This window comes from Mesocricetus auratus, unplaced genomic scaffold, assembly GCF_017639785.1.
Source record: "Mesocricetus auratus isolate SY011 unplaced genomic scaffold, BCM_Maur_2.0 Super-Scaffold_100003, whole genome shotgun sequence".
Lineage (NCBI taxonomy): Eukaryota > Metazoa > Chordata > Mammalia > Rodentia > Cricetidae > Mesocricetus > Mesocricetus auratus.
This window is the reverse complement of record NW_024429188.1, coordinates 8,686,815-8,706,987: the sequence shown is the minus strand read 5'-3', so window position 1 is coordinate 8,706,987 and position 20,173 is coordinate 8,686,815. Positions and strand designations below refer to the sequence as shown.

General features: G+C 42.2%; 1 protein-coding gene across 1 annotated transcript in view; it reads left to right on the top strand.

Moving 5' to 3' along the window:
* The window catches only part of LOC101841673 (protein Shroom2), a 151,405-nt gene extending 131,458 nt beyond the window's left edge, over positions 1 to 19,947 (top strand). Inside the window, exons 8-12 of the mRNA XM_040744027.1 lie at positions 805 to 974; positions 3,823 to 4,368; positions 6,090 to 6,252; positions 15,028 to 15,300; positions 17,090 to 19,947. Of these exons, the coding sequence (XP_040599961.1) occupies positions 805 to 974; positions 3,823 to 4,368; positions 6,090 to 6,252; positions 15,028 to 15,300; positions 17,090 to 17,356 (1,419 nt within the window). The 3' untranslated portion in view covers positions 17,357 to 19,947. The remainder of the gene's footprint in view (positions 1 to 804; positions 975 to 3,822; positions 4,369 to 6,089; positions 6,253 to 15,027; positions 15,301 to 17,089) is intronic.
* The last annotated feature ends 226 nt before the right edge of the window (positions 19,948 to 20,173 follow it).

Sequence of the window (20,173 nt, the reverse complement as noted above, 5' to 3'; positions counted from 1 at the left end):
CCCTGTGTATATAAGTGTTTCCCATATGCTATGTAAAAGCATTACAATGTGAATCAAATGATCCCAAACATATTTGTATCTGGCAATTTTCACAAAAACATGATTTTTTTCTTTGGGGGAGGTATTTCTTTCAATTAAAGAAATGTAGTTTACATATACATGTATGTCTATACCAGGTCTATATATGTGTGTTATACATGCTTAATATGCCATATAGAACATGTTTCACAAATAGCCTAATATGTATAGCATGTGTTATGAATTTTTACCACATCACAAGCGGCAGTAGGCATGGGTGCTGGAAAATGGGTAGTCCTTAAAGTGATCTAAGAGAGAAGATCCTAATAAGAATTTTTGCCTAATTATTATTGCATCTTCCTTTAGACAAGCAGATGCCCAGTGTTAGGAAGTCGGTTTGAGAACATTGCAGGACCTACTGAATGAGAACCCACAGACCAATTCCACATTGCCTGAATTATCCCACTCCCAGGAAGACCCAGAGCCTCCACAGGAGAGCCTGGACCAAGCCAGTAGTCTACCTTGAGAATATACATACTCAGGGTAGAACACACTGTCAGACATGGGACCCCAAGTCCAGGGTCCCCCTTTACCCCTACCTGTTCAGAAGCACACTTTGTGGTCAGTAAGCACAGCCCTGTACCCTAAGAAGGCAGCCCCACCTCAGAGGCTGTACGCCTACAGACTCTTACCTAGCTGTCCCCAACAAGTCCTTACCAGCACCACTTACTGAGTCCTTGGATGTGCATGTGCGATTCACCTACCCTTCTCTCACAATACGGCCAGCATGTGAATGAGGATACAACTGTCTCTCAACCACAAGTCCAACTCTCTTCCAAGTGTCAACAACTACAGACATCAGCAATGGAAACCTCTCGCTCCCCTTCACCCCAGTTTGCCCCACAGAAGCTGACAGACAAGCCTCCCATGCTTATCCAAGAAGACAACTCAGCAAGGTATTTTCCTGTGACAGCATGCTACATATTCATTCTGTCATCCAGTGTTTGTTGCTGGAGCCTTGATGCAGCTTCAAACACTGGGGTAAATTTGGTCATGAAAAATGGTGTGGAGAATGAGTCACAGCTCAAATGACCATTTGTAATTTAATGACATGATCCCCTTTGTCTGCAATGAATGCATTTCCATTTGCCTTACTTCTTGGCACATGCAGACTAAGCATGTTTTGCCAGTGGTCAAAATCAGATTTAACCTAAGAAAAAGATCTTTAGGTAAAGTTGAGCAATGTCCAATATTTGCATACTTTTAAAATTTCTCCCTCTTCCCTCTTTTTTGTTGGAGACAATCTTGGTGTATAATCTGGATTGGTCTTGAACTCACTGTGTAGCCTAGACTGTCTATGTAACCTAAACTGTCTTTGAACTTCTCATCCTATTGCCTCTAACCTCCGAAGTGGTAAGATAGCCAAGGACTCTATCAACTGTGCTATATCCTTAGTTCTTCAACCTACTCCCCTTTAAACTTCTGAATAACTCAGATGAAAAGCCTAGCGCCATGGGTTGCCTCTTTTCAAGTTATTAGACATTGAAGTCTCATAGACCCCAACCATCATAGGTTATTGCCATTGCTGTTGTTTACCTTCCAGAACTTCATGGTAGGATCCTATTGCTGAAGAGACCATGTACTTGAATCATAAAACATGAAAACAAGCTGGTAATGACCTAAATGCTTCATTCCCACTGGCTAGCTTTCATAGTGCTAGAAGGTGTTATTGACAATACTAGGGGAGTAAGCTATAAACAATCTCACCCAGCTGTGAACTCTGGGAATTATAATAATGAATGGCCTGGAAAAAATCTACTGATGCAATAGTGACAGGAATATTATGGAGTAACCAGCTACTTTCTGATTGGATTTTAAGACCTGCTTGACAAAACCAAACTTATGTCTGATACTGTTAACAGTGCCAAGAACTCATAACTGGGCAGGTTCATAGACCCTAGGAGAGAACCAACTCATTCTGCTAAGTGGACATAGCATTAAACCCTCCCTTAAATACTTGTCTTTATACCCATAAGTTGGTACATCTTAACCCTCATCAGAGAACCTTCTTTTACAATAGAAGGCAACTAAAATAGATATCCATTAACTCCTGCAGATAATATGAAATTTCTAAGTTTTCAACCCTAAATGGGATATAATATCACACCTTCTCCCAAAGTTGAGAGATCATTGAGTGGCTGGAAGCTTGTAAGAGGCAGAGGCAGTTAATGACTAGAATGAAACTGTTTTCGAGACGGGACAGGACAGCTGCACATATGAGCTCACAGTGTCTTTGACTGCATGCACAAGATTAAGCTAGACACATCCCAGCACAGATAGAGGAGAGCTTCACTAAGTCCCACTCCCTACTGAGGCTGCTGGGAGGGAGTCAGTTTTCTTTCAAGATGTGGCCCCTGGGAGGCTACCCACACTCCAATAGACAGATCTACACCCATGTACATTCTAATAACATTAAGTGGACTCAAAGGTTTTAAAAGACAAAGTAAAACAAAAAGTACCATGAAATCTGGAAGGAATAGTGGAGGAATATGGGTGGATTTGATGAAAACATAAGCATGTATGGAATTCTCGTAATAGAAAATCATTTTAGAAAGGATATCATTGGCGTTGTAATTACATCTCTGTCCCAGTTAGGTTTCTACTGCTGTGATAAGGACCATGACCAAATGCGACTTGGGGAGGAGAGGATCTCTTTCACCTTACAGCTTACAGGCCCCAAGAAAGAAAGTCAGGGCAAGAACTGAAGCAGAGACCTTGGAGAAACACTGCTTATTGGCTTGTTCCCCATGGCCTGCTCAACCTGCTTTCTTATAGAACCCGGGACCACCTGCCACAGTGGGCCAGACTCTCCCACATCAAACACTACTCAAGAAAATGCCCCAACAGACTTGCCTATATGCCAGTCTGATGGAGGTACTTTACACTTGAGGTTCTCTCTTCCCAGAGGACTTTTAACTTGTATGACCTAACAAAACAAACAAAAGACCAAGCACAGTCTCCAGTGATGGTGTTGAATTCACAGCTTTATATGTGTGCGTCAGCTGTGTTTTATGTCTTATATGGTATCATTTCAGCATCTTTCAGTTGGTAGTATTGTTAGGGATCTGGAGAGAAGGTGTCCTTGTCTCATACTGACATCTGAAGCTGCCCTGACAAAGACGAAGTGTGAGTCGGGATGAGACGTGGGACATGGGATGCAGTGCACATGACAAAGCACCTGAGTGGAACCCATGGGTGCGGGCACTCATCAAAGATTCCCAGCACAGCCACTCCCAACAGAAGTCTTCTAAGGACAAGGAGGGCTACCCAGGCACCTGCTGGTATGCAGCAACCTACTTGTAGACTTGTGGTAATTCTGTCCACTGATGATTTTTCCTACAAAGGGAGATTTAACAAATGAGGTTTGATGCATTTGCATTACCCTCAGAATAAAAACACTAAATCAGGGAGTGCAGCCATAGCTCATGTGATAGAGCATTTGTCTTAACCTAAGACCCTGGGTGCAATGCCCACTTTTACAAGAAAACAAAAATGAATATTGAACAGGTTTCACATCACTCAGGATCTCTTTCTCCAATGCCTATAGGTATGTGACAAAATTTGAGTTGGACTGCTAGGCATCCAGAGACCATGTGAAGGGTCAGTTGAGGACAATTTTCAACCTCTGCCTTGTCTTTTTATTTGTCTGGTCGACAGTGGGTCTTTGTGTTGGGGTCTCTGTGTGAATCGTGGGTAGGAATCTGTGCATGTCAAGATTTCAGAGGACAACCCTTGTCCTTGCAGAATCGAGCGGGTGATGGACAACAACACCACCGTGAAGATGGTGCCCATAAAAATTGTGCACTCAGAAAGCCATCCCAAGAAGGAGAGCCGACAGAGTCTCACATACGCAACTGAGCTTCCCACACTGCCCAGTGGGCTGGAGAGGGACCAGATAAAGTCATTGAGCACATCGGAGCAGTGCTATTCTCGCTTCTGTGTGTATACACGACAGGAGGTTGAAACCCCTCAGACAGCCCGCCCTCCAGAGCCCCGGCCACCCAGCACCCCTGCACCTCCTGTCAGAGATAGCTGTTCCTCCCCTCCCTCGCTCAACTATGGGAAGGCCAAAGAGAAGACCGTGGATGACTTGAAGTCTGAAGAATTAGCCAGAGAGATTGTGGGAAAGGACAAGTCATTGGCTGACATCCTGGACCCCAGCGTGAAGATCAAAACAACCATGGATCTGATGGAGGGAATTTTCCCCAAAGATGAGTACCTCCTGGAGGAAGCTCAGCAGCGAAGGAAGCTGCTTCCCAAAGTCCCCTCACCCAGAGTCACAGAGGACAAGTGAGTAGATGACACACACCATGGGATGTTTGTTCCTCAGTCCCTGTCTCTTGTGGGCTTAGGAGTAAAAGAAGGGACTTTGGAGTGTATTGATATTCATGACTGCTTCTGCAGAGAGGTGATGGTTTTTCCTTTGGGTCCCCAGTACTTAGCAGTTTTTGCTAAGTTTTAAATTATCATACCTGGATTTGATTGCATGGAATGTAGCAGAGGCATGGTGAGATCACTGGAGCTGCTGCTTCTGTCCTTAGTTTACAACAGGAATAGTTATAGCAGTATCCACATGTCCTCTCCAGGAACCTTTAGGAATGTCATTCGGTAATTTCATCTGTTACACTGGAGAATGAAGCACTCCTGACATCTAGTGGAAAGGACTGTAGTAGGATACTCCTACAGATCTTATAGTTTATGATGCAGCCCTCAGATATTGTTAGTGCTGGCCCTGAGAATAGCTCTGTTGGTATGAGGCTAATCGTCCACCCCCTCACCTGTGTTGTGTCCATCATCTAATCTCTGTATTCAATATGTGTATCACGTGCCTGCCCATCCATCTATTTGCTTTTGAAGTAGGGTCTCTATGAAGCTTGGGCTCCCTTGGACTTGATCCTTCTACTTCAACTTCCTAAATGCTAGGGTTATAGGAATATATCCCCACACCTGCTTATCTCTCTCCTACCTACTTGAAAATGTTGAACTAGAACCCAGGTCCTCATATATATTAGGCAAGTTTGTCATCACTAAGCTATAAACCTTACCCATGTTGTTTTGTTTTGAGAGAAGTTACCTCAACTGGTTTTGAACACAGGGTCTTCCCACCTTAGATTCCTAAGACCTGGTATTGTACATGTGTCCTACAGTTATCATGTAATCTTTACAAGTATTTAATCTATGTATCTTTTGTCTGCCTGCCTTACAACTACTTTTGAATCACATTACAAGGCCAACCTAAGGATGTTATATTGAGCAGCATTTTCTTTCATTAGAGATGTTGTTTGTTTACATTTCAGTTACCTAGGGGCAAGGATGCCTCTCAGAGGTAAAGTACTCACCTACCATGTGTAAGGACTTGGATTTAATCTGAGTCACTGATGGGATGGGAAGGGCAATTATGCTTCTATGAGAGACATGTGACCATGTGGCAGTGTCCAGACACATTTTTGTTTTTTACATCTGGGGTTATAGAGTTGGTATCTAGTATATGTTCAAGATTCAACAGAACATACACACACTTTTAAAAACTCAAACATTGGGCAGGCTGTGGTGGCACACATCTTTAATTCCAGTACTTGGGAGGCAGAGGCAGGTGGATCCCAGTGAGTTCGAGGCCAGCCTGGTCTACAAAGGGGAGTTCCAAGACAGACTCCATAGCTACAGAGAAACCCTGTCTTGAAAAACCAAAAAAAAAAGAAAAAGAAAAAATTAAAGCACTGTGGTCCTGGGTTGGGGACACAACTGGGTATGAGAGCACTTGCCTAGCATAGCAAGACCCATACTTCCAGCCTACTACTGAAAAAATGGCAGCAATGAATAACAGTCTGTGACCCTTGTATTAGTGGGGTTTTTATTTTGTTTTGTTGTTGTTGTTAATATTTTGGGTTTAGCTTTTTTCTCACCTCCCTGGCTCTTGTCCTTCTGTCAGTGCCATTTGTCACAGCCCAGGTGCTCTGTTCAAAGAGGATGCATGTGCTGCAGCTGATTAAAATTTTGGCCTCTTTACACAGGAAACAGGACCCAGGTGTGCCAGGGGTCGTGTCCTTGGCCACCAATTCTACCTATTACAGCACGTCAGCCCCCAAGGCAGAACTGCTTATCAAGATGAAGGACTTACAGGAGCCTGAGGAGTATTCAGGGGGTGACTTGGACCATGACCTATCAGTTAAGAAGGTAAGAAGGAGAAGCACAAATCTGACCCCAACCCAGTACCTCTAACTCACCCCCACTAAGGAGACTGAGGCAAGAGAATCATGAAAGGCCAGGAATTCTGGCCAGTCTGGGAGAAACAGCAAGACCTTCCTTTATGCAAACAAAATCCCCTATCTGCTGAGCATGGTGATACCATGCCTGGAAAGAGGAAGAGAAGATTGAATCTGTGCTGCACATTATATTCAAGGCCAACCTAAACTTCACAGTGTGATCCTTCCTCAAAAAGATAAAATAAAAACAAATAACACCCTTGCTCAGCCTAGACACTGGGGTGAGGGGGAGGTGCCTTTGTCCTGCCTCATCAAGATGATGGGAGAGACTTAGTAGACTTTCTAGGAGAGGCCTTACCCTCTCCCGGGAGCAGATTGGAGATGGAGTGTGGGGGGGGTGGAATTTGAATGTAAAAATAAATTTAAAAAATACACATTACTAAAAAGAACGAGCAACCCTCCTCTCAGAATTGGATGCCGAGTCAGTGAAAGGTAACAGGACCACTCACTTGTCACCCCAGCAGATACCTTACATAGCATCTCTGAGGTCATTTGTGCTTGCTTTTCTTGCAAGACATGGTTCAGCATGAATAAGCCCTTCATGCTTAATTATGTTCCAGCTTTTCTGCAAAGCTTAAGGATCCAACTATAGGCAGACTTGAGAAAGAAGTCCCTCTGTAAGGACCTTGTGTTCTCATTGGAATTATGTATGGCCACCACCCCCAAAAAAATAAATACATGTTTAACATAGGCTTGGTAAACCTGACCCTCTACTTGCTTTTGGAAATAAGTTTTACTGTCACAGACCATGCAGCCTACAAGGAGTAAAGTGTCTACTACTCTCTAGCACCTAATGGGACAAGTTTGCCAACCCTTGTTATACTGCATCAGGTATTAGACAGTTGAAATAGAGTGAATGGCTAGAAAAAGACAAGGGTGAGTGATTGCAGAAATCCAGAGCGATGCCAGGCTCAAGCCCTAAAAATACATACTATGTAAGGGAACAGTGAAGCAGGTACAGATGCCCTTAGTGGGAGCTTGGTGGTCTTTGGAAGAAGCAGCAGGAAGCAGGGCTTCAGCTTCGAGAACAAGGATGGAAGTTTGGAAATTACCTCAGGGTCATGTTATGTAGCACCATGACAATCACTGCAAAGGACAGTGTTACCTATTGCTCCCAACCTGGTGATTTGAAAGATAGCACAGATTGATGTTTTATGTTAGAAATATTTGGGAGGTAGTATCTTGACCTGTTTGTATGTTTTTAAAAGTCTTTCAGTGTAGAAAATGGTAACCTTTTGGATTCTGGGAATTAAGTAGGTAGATGGGGGTTTGGTCTCTTAGAGACTTTGAATTACAGAACTATGTTCTTTAGTCACATGACCATATTTTTCAAAAAAAATCAGCATTTTCAGTTTTTCCTCATAAAACAGAAGTCATAGAATTTGAAGCATTTTAATTTAGGCTACTCTGTACACATGGGGAACCGCCTTTTTTTTACAGTTAGCACAGTACATTTAGAAGTGCATACCTTGGCCAAGAACATAGCTCGTTGGCAGAATGCTTACCTAGCATGTGTTAGGCCCTAGATTCATTCTCTAGCACCCTACCCCACAAAGTATTCCAAAATATCTTTAAAATCCAGGTGTGGTGGCACATACCTGTAATCCTAGCTTTCAGGATGAAGAGGGAAGAGGATTAACACAAGTTCAGAGTCACTCTGGGATACTTAGCCAGCTGGATACCAGCCAGAGCTACATAGCAAGTCCCTGTCTCAGAAATGCCACCCCCCAAAAATCAATTTTAAAAAATCTGTCACCCACCTTTGTCTGTATGGTGCTCTACCTATTTGTTCTGAAAGGAACAAGGTGCTGGGATACTGTGTCAGTAGAGGCAACTGCTTCAGGTCTGAGTGAATTACAGAGCCTGAACAGTTTTACTGTCTTTGATTTATTTATTTTTGGACACAGAGTCCTGTATCCCAGGCTGACCTACAACTTGATGTGTAGTTCAGGGTGGGTTCTAACTTGTCTTCTTGCTTCAGCCTCCTAAGTTCTGGGATTACATAACTGCAACTACATGCCCAGGCAGGCTTACATTTTTAGATAGTAAATATTGATTTGCCCATCTCCTCCCCCCTCCTGTTCTTGGGATGAAAGCTAAGGTCTAAATCATCATGGTTAAGCACTCTTATCTCTAAGCTGCATCCCAATCCCCCTTTCATTTAAAACATAAAAGGGGGGGTTCCTCTGTATGTGGTGTACACATGTGTGTATTTGATATACTTTGTTTTTGAGACAGAGTCCTGCTATGTAGCCTTGTCTGGCCTGGTACTCCATACGTAGCCTAGGCTGGTCTTAAATCTCTTACAATCCTATCTCAGCTACCTCCTTGCTGGATAGGCATGGACCATGATATCCAGCTGCACATTGTATTTTTACTTTTGCTCTTTGAAAATCAGTGCTTTAGGACTAGGGAGATGGCTCTGTGGGTAAAATGCTCTCCGTGGAAGCCAGGAAGGCTGGAGTCCAGATCCCTAGAACCCACATAAATATTTAGTGGGTGTGGCAGCCTGTCTGTAATTCCAGTTCTTAGGAGACAGAGACAGGGGGCCCACAGAGCAAGCCAACTAGCTAAAGTAGCCAATTCGCCATGATCTGTGTTTAAATGAGAGATCCTGCCTCAGTATAGAAGGTGGAGAACAATCCCTTGATTGTTAACACTCATGTCAACCTCTGGCCTTCACATGCATGCTAAGATCTATACACTTACATACATGCATACCACATACACATGCAATTCGGGGAGGGTGCACCCATGATCCTAGCGCTGAGGTAGAATCAGAAAGACGACAAGTTTTAGGTCAGGCAGGAATACACAGAAAGTCTGTCTTAACAACAGCAAGACCAGAAAAATAATTAGTGCTTTAGGACTAGGGATATAGCATAGTGACAGAGTGCATGCCTAACATGTACGAGGTCCTGGGTTTGATCCTCAGGACCACATAAAAATAATAAATTAAAGTTATCCTTTAAATAGTGGTTCTCTACATTCTTGGTGCTGCAACTCTTTAATATAGTTGGAGTTCCTCATGTTGTGATGATCCCCCAACCATAAAAACTATTTTTATTTCTACTTCATAACTGTAATTTTGTTACTGTCATGAATCACAGTGTAAATATCTATCTTCTAATGGTCTTATGTGACTCCCGTGAAAGGGTCATTTGACTCCAAAGGATTGCAACCCACTGGTTGAGAACCACTGCTTTACATGGTTTGTACAGGGGTAGGTTATAGTGTTAATGTTTCTTGGTCTGTATGAGGAACATGGGGGTTCTAGAAACAAATGCCTAATAGTAACTAGCTGTACAGAAGCATGAATGTGATAAATTCCATTGTAAAGAGAAGCTTTTTCTTTGCTAGCCATTTTGGTTTATCCCCCGCCAGCCGCCTGGGCTCTGCCGCATTGTAGTCCCCAAATAAACACACAAGACGCTGTATTAATTATGAAGTTGTTGGCCTTGCTTGTCTCTTACTGGCTAGCTCTGCTTTAAGTAATTACCCCATAATTGTTAATCTAAGTGTGTCTCTTACCGGAGAATAGTTCCGGGCTCCTACCCCATGACGGCTACATGTTGACTCTCCCTGTGTTTCTCCTTCCCAGAGTCCTCCTGGACTCCTAGTCCCACCTATCTAGATTCCTATTGGCCAGACAGTCTTTATTGACAAATGCACAGGACTTCCCCCAACATCTCCTCTTTTCTGTTTAAACAAAAAGGAAAGTCTTAACTTTAATATAGTCAAATTGTATATAACAGAACAGTTATCAAGTAAGAACATAGTTCCAATATTTTAGCAAGATTTAAAGAAAATATCATCCATCCCATCTTTGTGAGTCCAAAGTTCTATATGTAGCTTATCTTTTATCATAACTAAGGAAAAATTTAATTATAAATATCTATCTTCAACTCCATCAAAGACCACAGAAGGATAATATATAAACACTAGGATTGACAGAGACATCTTACTGCCTGGACAGTCACCCGAAGTTCCTCTGTATTGTCAGAGCATCCATCTTCCGCCCATAGGCCACAATGTGTCCAGAAGATTTCTCAGCAAAGCAGGAAATTTCGAACTGTCCATCTGCATCAGCAGTCTGTCAGTCATTTTTCTGTGTCTTGCAGAAAGTCTGGTAGACTCTTCCATGAAGCAGGAACCCTGTAAGACTGAGTTCAGCAGTCACTTTTCTGTGGGTCCTGCATGTCCAGATTATACAACAACAGTCAAGCAGTCTAGGCAAGAGCAGTTTCTTTCCCAAATGGCTAATCTTGCCATGTTGAAAATAAACTCCATAACGAGTTTCTTCGATGTCCATCTCAGACGTAATTGGTGCTGCCAGGAGCAGACATTTCTCATTGTCAAGAAAAACCCTAAACCATTTTAAATGCCATTTTCTGAAGGTCTTTGACAGGTTTGAAGACTGTTTATGTGAAATATATTTCTGTATATCTAGAAAACCTAACTTACCTAACTATAAACTCTGACTATTATAAGTACCTATAATCTGTATTCAATTATGCATTACGTTTTAAAAGATCAGTATAAGCACAATATTTAATCAAGAGGAGAAATATACACATCACAAAATTGACCTTGAATTTGTATCAATAAATGAAAAACAATACCCATAATTCCCCTTTTTTACCTTTAACAAGAGATCGGCTGTGATCATTAGCCAATTATAAACAACCCATTTAAATGAAAACAAAGATTTATAAACAAGATGGGAATTAGGACGTCGCTCATTCCAAACTACTTCCTGTTGGAAGGGGGCGCTGTTCACACCATGGGGATCATGACAAAACTCAGAAACCTATATAAGTCCTTATTTTCATGGTCTGTAAAGCTCCATCATCTTAGCTGTCTCAATTGTTGAAACGCCTGGCCCACTGCTTCCGGGGGTCTTGGTTCATCAAACCACAGAAGCCTGGAAGGAATCCTCAGCTTTTCATTTTCTGTGGAAACATAAACTAAAAGTCCTTTTCCGAGTAACATATCCTTATACTTAAATTTTGAAGTCAAGGCATTTTCAAAAGATATAAGTTGAATTAATTCAGCAGCATTTATAATCAAGTGTACTTCAGTAGCTGTTCCTTCCTTAGCAATGAAAAAACTGAAAAACACAATAGCATACAGTATCCAGACTCTCTGTGTATTTTCCATCTTTACGTGGCTTATTTATTTGTCTATTATTACTTTATTTATTTTTCTCTGGGACAGGGTTTCTCTTTGGAAATCTGCCTGCCTCTGCCTCTAGAGTAAATCCTACCGGCATGCGCCACCACAACGCCGGCTTTTGTATTTATATACCACTTTGCTGTCTCATTTTCTCTCTCAATCTCACGTATATTTTTAAACACACTGTAAACCTTTAGAAGTTTTGTTCATCCAAGTCTGACTTTACTGTAAATCTTTATGTTTTTCTGGCCACGTGTCTTATCTGTAAAACCGTGGCTGTTTTAAACTGCTGCCTTCCAAGATGGCAGGCGAAAGCGTGATTTCAGCTTACCGCCTCAGTCCATGCTGACATCCAGCAAAAGCTGCCACTTCCAGCTGTACGTACACACCTTTCAATCGTTAGCAGAGTCTCTTAAAACAACCTTGTTTTTTTTTTCTTTTTTCTTTTTATGCCGAGTCAGGAAGACTCCGGTAAGCGAGCCGCGTGAATCTCGGCTTGTTGATAGCAAAACAGAGCCCACCTGAGAAAATGCTGCTACCAAAAATCTGTGCTTCTCTCTGTTCTTCTGTTTCTAAAATTCCTTTAAATCTTTTGTTATTTTGCGTGGAAATTCAATCCCGCTCCTGACAACCATTCTGTTAAGAGAAGCTTTTTCCTTGAGAGGAGCCATTCCGCCAGCCTGGTTCTTGATCCGCATCAGTCCCAAATAAACACACAGGAGGCTATATTAATTATGAAGCTGTTGGCCTTGCTTGTCTCTTACTGGCTAGCTCTGCTTTAAGTAATTACCCCATAATTGTTAATCTAAGTGTGTCTCTTACCGGAGAATAGTTCCGGGCTCCTACCCCATGGCGGCTACATGTTGACTCTCCCTGTGTTTCTCCTTCCCAGAGTCCTCCTGGACTCCTAGTCCCACCTATCTAGATTCCTATTGGCCAGACAGTCTTTATTGACAAATGCACAGGACTTCCCCCAACAAACTAGCTGTACAGAAGCATGAATGTGATAAATTCCATATTGCCATATGCTTAAAAATAGTCAAAATATGAGTCTGTGTAGCTCAGTGTTACAGTGAATGCCTAGAATGAACAAGGCCCAGAGTTATATCCCCCGCACTGTAAAAAAGTGAAAGTTGAAATGTTAAATCATTTATGGTACATATATATTTCCCATAGAAATTATTTGTGAGATTGAAGGCAGTAGATTTTACTGAACGATGTCTCAGAAGGTTGTTGACATTCCTTTACATATGTAACTTTTACTTCTCTCTGATGAGACATTTGACAACATTAGAGAAGGAAGATTTGTATTAATCATGGTATCATAGTCTGAGTTCTCCAATAGTGGGTATGGCATGGTGGGGCGTATCTTTTCAACTCATCACAGCCAGGATATAGAGCAAAGTAGCAACAGGAAGGGCAAGATGCAGCTCTTCAGAGCAAGGGCGAGATGCAGCTTTTCAGAGCAAGGGCGAGATGCAGCTCTGCAGAGCAAGGGCAAGATGCAGCTCTTCAGATTATGCCCAGTGTCTCAGTCCTCCCACCAGACTCCACCTTCCACAGTTACACCACCTCCCAACATTTTTTCAAATTCTGAAACCATAGATGGATAAAGCCATTAATTATGTCAGAGTTCCAAGATGTAATTGTCTCTGGAAACATCTTTCTATACATGCCCAGAGCTGTGCTTCACTACTCTGCTAACAAGTTTTCAGTCCAGTCACGTTGACAATCGAGATTAACTATCAGACGTAGTGTTCTTATTGCTAATTATTTGTGAAGAGTACTTTTGAATCATGGTATTCAGTTATTTGTTAACTTCTGGGAAGATGAGAACAAACCATCTGCTTACCCCAGATAGGGTACCAAGGATCTCTTCAGTATTCTCTTATTGAAAGAAGGAATTCAGTCAAGAGCCAGACAGATTAAGCAAAAGGTTACATGGCAAAACTAAGCAAAGCAAACATTTCAAAGATAAATTGGGTAGACTTTCCAAAGCACAGAACAGCCCATGGTTCTTCATTGAGTTTTTTGAAGGGATTTTGATGAGTATTTGTGAGGTGGGTGGCATATTCATGGAATAAGGCAACTCTTTTTGCTTCTGAAACCATGGTGCACCAGCTCTCCCTTTTTAAGGGATATTATTCACATGATCCTCTTAAAAAGCTCACAAAAGGAAGAGTGTCAACCATAATGCAATGTTGATTTCAGGTCTGTTGAGGGTGTAGACTCTTTGTTAGCACTCATGTGTGGGAGAATGCCCTGGCTCCTTAGTTTCTGATAAAGTAGAAACAGCCTACCTGCAGCTTCAAGGATGTCTAACCACAAGGGTGCGTTCTGTCAGGAGACGTAGTGCCTAAGACACATAACTGCAGTCATCCTCATTTGCCTCATATCTAACTCCTCGCCTAACTGGCATCAAAAAGACTAGTTCTACCCATTTGTAGCTTGATGAATCAATGAATTTACTGGATTTACTGAAAGAAGTGAGAGTGACCCAAAAACAATCCCATCACTGGAAAAGTCTCACCCTAGCTTAGATGACAACTTCCCTGAAGCTACATAGGTGAAGCCCTCTCCCACTTCAGTTAAACATTCATAGTCTATATACCATTTCCCAACTCCCAAAGACACATGCATTGGGGGCAATATTACATGCTAATAGAAAATGTACAGGAGGAACTGACTGGATTCTCAGGAGAGGGTCTTATGACATTTCCTATTCTCCCCTTCTCTGGGGGAGAGTTAACAAGCTGACATTGTGGGTGGTCTCTTCTGCTTTTGGGTAATGACAGGCCTGGGAGATAGCTAGATAGGTAGAGGCACTTTTACACAGGTCTAAAGATCTGAGTTTAATCCCAAGATCTCACAGAACAGAACCATGTCTTCAGCGTTTTCCTCTAAGCGCTATATGTGTTGTGGCATATATGTACTTGCATGCATACACATGCACACACACTAAACAAATAATTTTTAATAAAAATATGTGATAGCAGTTTTGCTCAAAGACGGATCAACAACAGCACTAGACACAAGAATCAAAATGTCTCTGTATGTAAGTCTGTAATTTGTATACTTAAAAAGACAGAGGTCAAGGTATCATATAGAGTCTATGAATCCTTGCAGACATAGAGATTGAAGTTGTTATCTACTATGATTCAAACTGAGGTAGCTGTAGTGTAACAGAACATTCATCAAGTGAAAATTTGTTTTATTTAAATTTTGTTCTTATGTATGGTTGTAGAAATGGAACTCAGGTCCTCAGACTTGGCAGCAAGTACCTTTCTCAGTTGAGCTTCCTCTTTGCTCATACAAACAAAGAAGCTCATATTAACCAGGAGGCCTTCCTCTCACTGATTTGATAAATCCCCCATTATTTGATGGTACAAAGACTAACACACCTAATCTGACTGAATTCTTCCCAGGCTGTGTGTGATGTGGCTACGCTAACTTAGGGCACTAGCTTGGGATCATTCTAACAAATGTCCCCCTGCCTCCTTGTGTCCTACAGCAAGAGCTCATCGACAGTATCAGCCGCAAGCTGCAGGTACTCCGGGAAGCCCGTGAGAGCCTGCTGGAGGACATCCAAGCTAATAATGCTCTGGGGGATGAGGTGGAAGCCATTGTGAAAGATGTCTGCAAACCCAATGAGTTTGACAAGTTCCGGATGTTCATTGGAGACCTGGACAAAGTGGTGAACCTCCTGCTGTCTCTGTCAGGCCGCCTGGCCCGTGTGGAAAATGCCCTCAATAATTTGGATGACAGTCCTTCTCCTGGAGATCGGGTAATTGCAAACACATCTGACTGGGAAATGGGAAGTGGTGAGGATCTGTAGAAAGGCTGTCCTGGGGTGCTCAGAAAGTCAGCTCTCAGAAGCCTCATACTGCCTATGCATGGGCCTGTATAGTGTCTAGAGCATGGAGCTCTGGTTCATCCGAGGTCCACTCTCTTGGTTTCCTTTCAGTTGACAGGCAGAGCAAGCTAATGAGATGTAGGGGTAGGGGCCATCACAGGCATGGACCACCATGTTTATCCTCAGTTTTCTTGTACTCAAAAGAGGAGAAATATCTTACTTGCTGGGTTTGTTTCATAGGTTACGTTTCAGTCAACATCTTTCTGTGTTCCTTGCATATTATGGGACTTCAAAATGAATCTCTTTATTAATCAAACATCTACTGGACTCCCCCACCACTATCTCAGTACCTTTCAGGCATCCATCGGATTTTCACAATCTGAACTACTTTTGTAGAACAAGTTGGTGTCTGCTTATTTTCTGATTGGAATACAATGGCCTTACATGGCCTCTATCCAGAAAATATCTTATCTCTTTGTTTGTCTCGGGTCTGACAAGGCAAGATGCTCTCTAAACCTTATATGGTCATGGGAATACCAAAGACAGTTTCTTGTTCAGGCCACATTTAGTAACAGGTAACATCCCCTCTTTCCTGACTTCTTTGTGTTAGTCTCCAGGTGAAGACAATGAATGCATCTATCTTTCTTTTTTATCTTCTTTCATCTTGGACTTGGTAGGGTTTCCATTGGATGTGTATATTTTATAAATTGAAAGCAGTGATTGTAATCTTTATGTGTTAGAGACAGGATTTCCGAAGCAGGACACTGTATACCCTACCCCAAATAGGACGCTGTTAGGAGTTAAGGGCTATTCCTTACTGTTCCATACACGCCTCCTAGCAACTCGACCCTCTGTGGCTCAGGGTTATAATGTCAGCTACTCAGGAGGCTGGGGAAGAAAACCCATAAATGAAAGGTACGTCCTAGCTATGAAGTAAGATGCAATCTAGCCCAGACAAACTTACTGACACATGGCTTCAAAATAAAAAGCAAAAGTAGCATTGCACTATAGTTCTGTGGTAGAGTGTTTTCCTAGTATGAATGAGCTTATGGGTTCAGTCTCTAGTATAAGAGGGACAGGAGGAGAGGGAGAAGGATGGATGAACACACACACACACACACACACACACACACACACACACACACACAGACTGAGACTCTTTCATTCTAGGGCAGGATTAAACTCTTCAACAGGAGGTGGTATGAAGACAAACAAGAAAGACCAGAAAAGCAAGACACAGAGAGTAGAGTTGCTGGGAGATGTGTATGGAACAGTATGGAATAGCCCTTAACTCCTAACAGTGTCCTGTTTGGTGGCTCAGGCTCAACCTGATTATAGTATTTCCCTTTTACAATTTTGGGACAAACAGAATCATCAAGTCATTTGTCCCTTTGAAACATATCAGAACTCTGTAGCTTCTGGTCCCTGATTTAAGGCAAATGGCAGAGAAGTAGGCACAGACAGAGAGGAAACCCAGTGGGGCCTATGAGTGACTTCTGGAAGGGTGAGGAAAGGAGGAACTGTAGAGAAGCTAACCATAGTTAGAAATACATGTAGACTCCATCGTGATCATTCCAATGGGGATCGAATGTGGCTTCAAGGTTTCCACGGACAGTTATGAGACCAGTATCCCAAAGCTGCAGGGCTTTAAAGGGGTTGGCCAGAGTCTTTATTTTGGCCTTGCCTCAACAGAACTTTCTGTTTCCCTCCCTCTCAACAGCAGTCACTGTTGGAGAAACAGAGAATTCTAACCCAGCAGCATGAGGACGCCAAAGAGCTTAAAGAGAACCTAGACCGTCGTGAGCGCATTGTGTTTGACATCCTGGCCACCTACCTCAGCGAGGAGAACCTGGCTGACTATGAGCACTTCGTGAAGATGAAGTCAGCCCTCATCATTGAGCAGAGAGAGCTGGAAGATAAAATCCACCTGGGTGAAGAGCAGCTCAAGTGCTTGTTCGACAGCCTGCAGCCTGAGAGAAGCAAATGAGAGGTGCATCCCTGCGGAAGTTGGACGCTGAGCCTTGGAGGTTAATGCCTGGGAATACAAGAGTGAACCCAAGTCTATTTGCCCATCTCTGGAGAGACATACTCTGGAGCCACAAGGCTAGTAAAAAAGCAATAATGCCCTGTTAGTATGTGATGATTTATTTATGTTTTTCATTTCTGTTGGTTTGCTGAGCAGTTTCGTATTACATGTAACTTCACAGAATGCCAGGCTTTGCTGGTCAGCAGGGTCCCCTAGGATGCCCAGTGGCTGAGCCGACAATATATGCAAACACTCCCTTGCAGCAGCAGTGGCACCATTGTTCCTCCCTTGTGTAGATGCCAAATACGTCCCTATGGTGCATGAGAGGAAAGACCCTGGTGAGTTAGCCAGGCATGGGCTGCTGTATGTTCGGTCCTTGTTCATTCAACAATGCAAGCATTCACTGGGCTATCATCACAACGTTATCTGACCCAGTAAAAATCAGTGATGATGATAATTTATTGATGTGTGAGAAACATGAAGTTTCCTAGTGGTTAAAAACCAACTATGAAATGAACAACCTACATATTGGATACACTCATGCCTAGAGTAAAATCATCACATACCTTGTGCGCATGCTTTGAAATACCCCAAACAAACAGATAGCTAGTGTCCTTCTTGTTGCATCTTAAATAATTTGTAGCCAAGTGACATTATTTGGTTAGAAGAGTGTCTACTAATAATGGTATTGCTTGCTTTTTATTTCCTGAGACCAATGAAATATTTTGAAGTTTCCTTCCCCCAAAACACTAATTTGTTTGTGTATGTGATCCTTAATGATAATCGGTGGCTTGTCTCTTGTTACTTTTCTGTCTGTTACCATGGGCCACATGTCATGTACCTTAAGACTTAAGATTCCATCTTCTGGTTTGTCAGAGGTCCTGTGGAGTGACTAGTGCTTACATTTGAAACAGAGTTTCAAGGTTCCTTGTCCCTAGCAGTAAAAATGGAAAAGTGACAAATAGAATGTTATTCATTAAAGCAACACTGTCATTCTATTGGTTTCCAGTTAACAGGACAGAGATTGGGAAACAATATTTGTAAATCATGTGTCTGATTTGTACTCATTTTGTTTTTATTATTATTTGTTTGTTTTAGAAGAGTCTCATGTAACCCAGATTGGCTTCAGTCTCCCTATGTAGTCCAGATGATCTTGAACTCCTGATCCTCCTGTCTCCACTTCCTGAGTTCTAGGTTTACCATCACACCCCACTTCCATGGCTTCTATATCTGATAAAAGATTTGTATAAAGAATTCCCAACACCTAACAATAGAAAACAAACTGTTTGAAAAAAGTAGGCAAAAGACTTGACTAGACACTTCACCAAAGAAGATGTGTGTATGGCAGGTAAACACATGAAAAAGGTTCAGCCACCAGTGGTGCGTGTAACTTACTTAATGTTAAATGTGTGTACATTTGGTGTAGTTCAAAAGATGCTTATATATCTAAATGCATGGTGAAAGATGAGCAAGTTCCTCTAGTGACTTGATGTTTAGGCATCATTAGTCTTTGTACTACCAAGGGATTGTTTTTTCTCTTGTTTTCCCCTGAGATTGCAGCAGATGCAAAGATTTCCCTCTCTCAGCAGTAACCACACCCTTTCCAGAAGACACATGTACACTTAGATCCATGTGTACATGCATGTGTTCACACTCTCACACGTAGTTGTCTTAAAGGACCAGAATCTGTGCTTCCTGAACCAGAGGAATAGAAGGTAACACCCTAAGCTCTGGTGAAGATGATAGTGCCCTTGTACAGCTGAGTCAAAATGGGCAAGCTTCTGTACTGCAGACCACAGATGGCCTTGTTGACAGCCTACCACTGTCAGTTGGAAGAAAACCTTTGCAAAAGTGTTGACTCCTATTAAACAAAGCTACTTCTACTTTTCAAAGTCCCTGATCTTCCAGTGAAGTCTCTTCCTTCTTCCACTTGGTCATCCCTTGCTGTGAACGTGGGTCATGTCAGAAAATGTGATGCTGGCTGTCCACAAACTTTTTAAGGGATTGCAGACTGTTTTATTTTTATTTGTCACCAAACTATTTACCTGTGGTTCTTTATCCCCAAATACAGTGTTGTGAGCATTTTAATGATGTGTGTAAAATGTGAATAATGGAATTTTGTTTGTCTGTAACCTGCCTTTTCATGTTGTTCTAGGATTGTCTGTTATGGAGAACAATATGTAGTGTTCTAGCATGCTCGTACTGAATCACGTAACAATTGTGACCTTCCTGTCTATTCCCTGCTTGCCTGTTCCAAGTCTGATTAGCAGGGACCCTAGAATTCCAGAGAGTCCATGTATATATGTCTGTGAATAGTGATACTGTTGCATAAGAAACAATATGGTGCTAATGGTTGGTCCTTGGCATGCATAGGCATGGGCATAGCTATGGAACTCTCTGTATACACACTGACCTTGCTTGTGGTCAGTTCTTGTGGCTTTACCCTGAACTCTGCCCTGGCAAAAATGCACAATTGTGCTTGATACTTACCACTTACCAACAGATCCTCTCGCTTGACTTTAACAAAATAAATAGTGTCTCTTAAAATGAAAGAAAAATGTCTTTACTTCCTACATTACAGCTTTGCACAAAAATAAAAATACCAGTGTTGGGCATGTAGCCCCAAGGAAAAGCGTATGAGCATGGTGCCCTGAGTTCAAATACCAGCAGTATCCTCCACAAAAAAAATCCTAGGCTAGGCACAGTAGCAAACTTTTGCAATCCCAGTCCTTGATGGTGAATGGCTGGACCCACAGCGTAGTTGTTCCTTCTGTATAC